Here is a 1,743-nt window from a genome sequence, read left to right as displayed (position 1 = left end):
AATGCTAAATTTTTTTTTTAAAAATCATGATTTTTTTGACAGCAGAGTCCTTCATACAAAATGAAGTGCAAGCAGGCTGCACACACAGACCTGATACCCCACAGAGAGTGATGAGATGTTTCTCAAGTGACGCTAATAGGAAACCCATTGATGAATGGTTGCTAAGAAATTTTTATTGTGATTTGCTTGAATCAATGTAATTATAGTTTATACCATAAACATATTTTACTTCTTAATGAAGTTATTATTTCAATATGTACCAACCCAAACAGAATTATTTTAGTATTTTTTCAAAAATAGAGTGCCCATACATTAGCCACCTGTAATACTTGCCTACCTGATTAAGGAATATAAGAATTTAGGTGTATTTTAATAGAAGAACATACAATACAAGCATACCACACAAGGTTTATGACAGGAATGAGTTATGAGAGAAACCTTTATAAACTTACTCTTATTGCTAAATAGTTTCATTTGCTGTCAACAATGTATTTATTTGGAACTGAAAATGCTCTTCACCAGGTTGCTTAAAGCCCCCTTTACATCCTTATTCCTCAGGGTGTAGATGAAGGGGTTGGCTGTAGGAGTCACCACTCCATAGAAGAGAGCCATGAACTTGGGCTGGTCCCTTGTAATGGAAGAGGGGGGCTGAAGGTACATGCTAATGCCTGGGCCATAAAATAAGAAAACTACAATGAGATGAGAGGAACATGTGCCAAAGGCCTTTTTCCTTCCTTCAGAAGACTTAATGTTAAGTACAGCACGTCCAATACTAGCATAGGAGGCAAGAGTTAGGCACAGAGGAACAGCTACGATAAAAATGCACACCACAGACAGTGCAAGTTCATTGGCCTCCTTTTCCCCACAGGCAGTCTTTATGAGAACTGGAATCTCACACACCAAGTGATCCAGTTTATTGACGCCACAGAGTGGCAACTGAAGTGTTACAGTGGCCTCTGAGACAGCATAAGTAATTCCACTCAGCCATACAATAGACATTAGCTGGATACAGATGCGCTGATTCATGATGTGAGAATAGTGAAGAGGTCTACAAATTGCTACATAGCGATCAAAAGACATGAGAGCCAGGAGAAGACATTCTGTGGCCCCCATAATGTGGTAAAAATAAAGCTGAACTGCACACCCCATATAGCTGATGGTCTTCTTAGAGCTTCCCAGGTTAAACAGCATCTGAGGCACAATGCTGGTGGTGTAACACATGTCCAAGAAGGAGAGGTTGGTGAGGAAGAAATACATGGGACTGTGGAGACGGGGGTCTAACCTGGAAACCAGAATGATGGCGATGTTTCCCATCAGGGTCATGGGGTACGTTATCAGAAGAATAATGAATAAAAGAATTTCTAGCCAAGGTAGCTCATCAAAGCCTAGTAGAATAAATTCTTCAGGCTGACTTTCATTAATGAGTGCCATTCTCTTCAATTTATTTCACCTTTCAACAAAAAGGTCAGAAGAGTTAAAAGGAATGACAAAACATTCTTACACATTGGCTATACAATTATAGAAGTTGGAATATAGTGACTCTTTGAGGTGGGATATGCAAAGCCCCAACACCAGGTGACCAAATTTCATTTCATGTCACTATAATTAAAGGCAGTTGCTTTGAGTAAATAAGCTAAACATTCTGAGACTGATTTTTTTCCTCTATATAATAAGGCTGTCAATAATTATCTCCTTGAATTATGGTGAGGATTCAATAAAAATTAGAAATGGCTGTGTTGAGGA

General features: G+C 38.7%; 1 protein-coding gene across 1 annotated transcript; it reads right to left on the bottom strand.

Annotated features, from left to right (window-relative positions):
* Positions 1-492: 492 nt before the first annotated feature.
* Positions 493-1,431, bottom strand: LOC124989120 (olfactory receptor 2B11-like). The gene has a single exon (XM_047559087.1). The coding sequence runs from the start codon at positions 1,429-1,431 to the stop codon at positions 493-495; it is 939 nt and encodes a 312-aa protein (XP_047415043.1).
* Between the last annotated feature and the right edge of the window lie 312 nt (positions 1,432-1,743).

This window comes from Sciurus carolinensis, chromosome 7 (assembly GCF_902686445.1).
Source record: "Sciurus carolinensis chromosome 7, mSciCar1.2, whole genome shotgun sequence".
Classification (NCBI taxonomy): Eukaryota; Metazoa; Chordata; class Mammalia; order Rodentia; family Sciuridae; genus Sciurus; species Sciurus carolinensis.
This window is presented reverse-complemented; position numbering and strand designations above follow the sequence as displayed.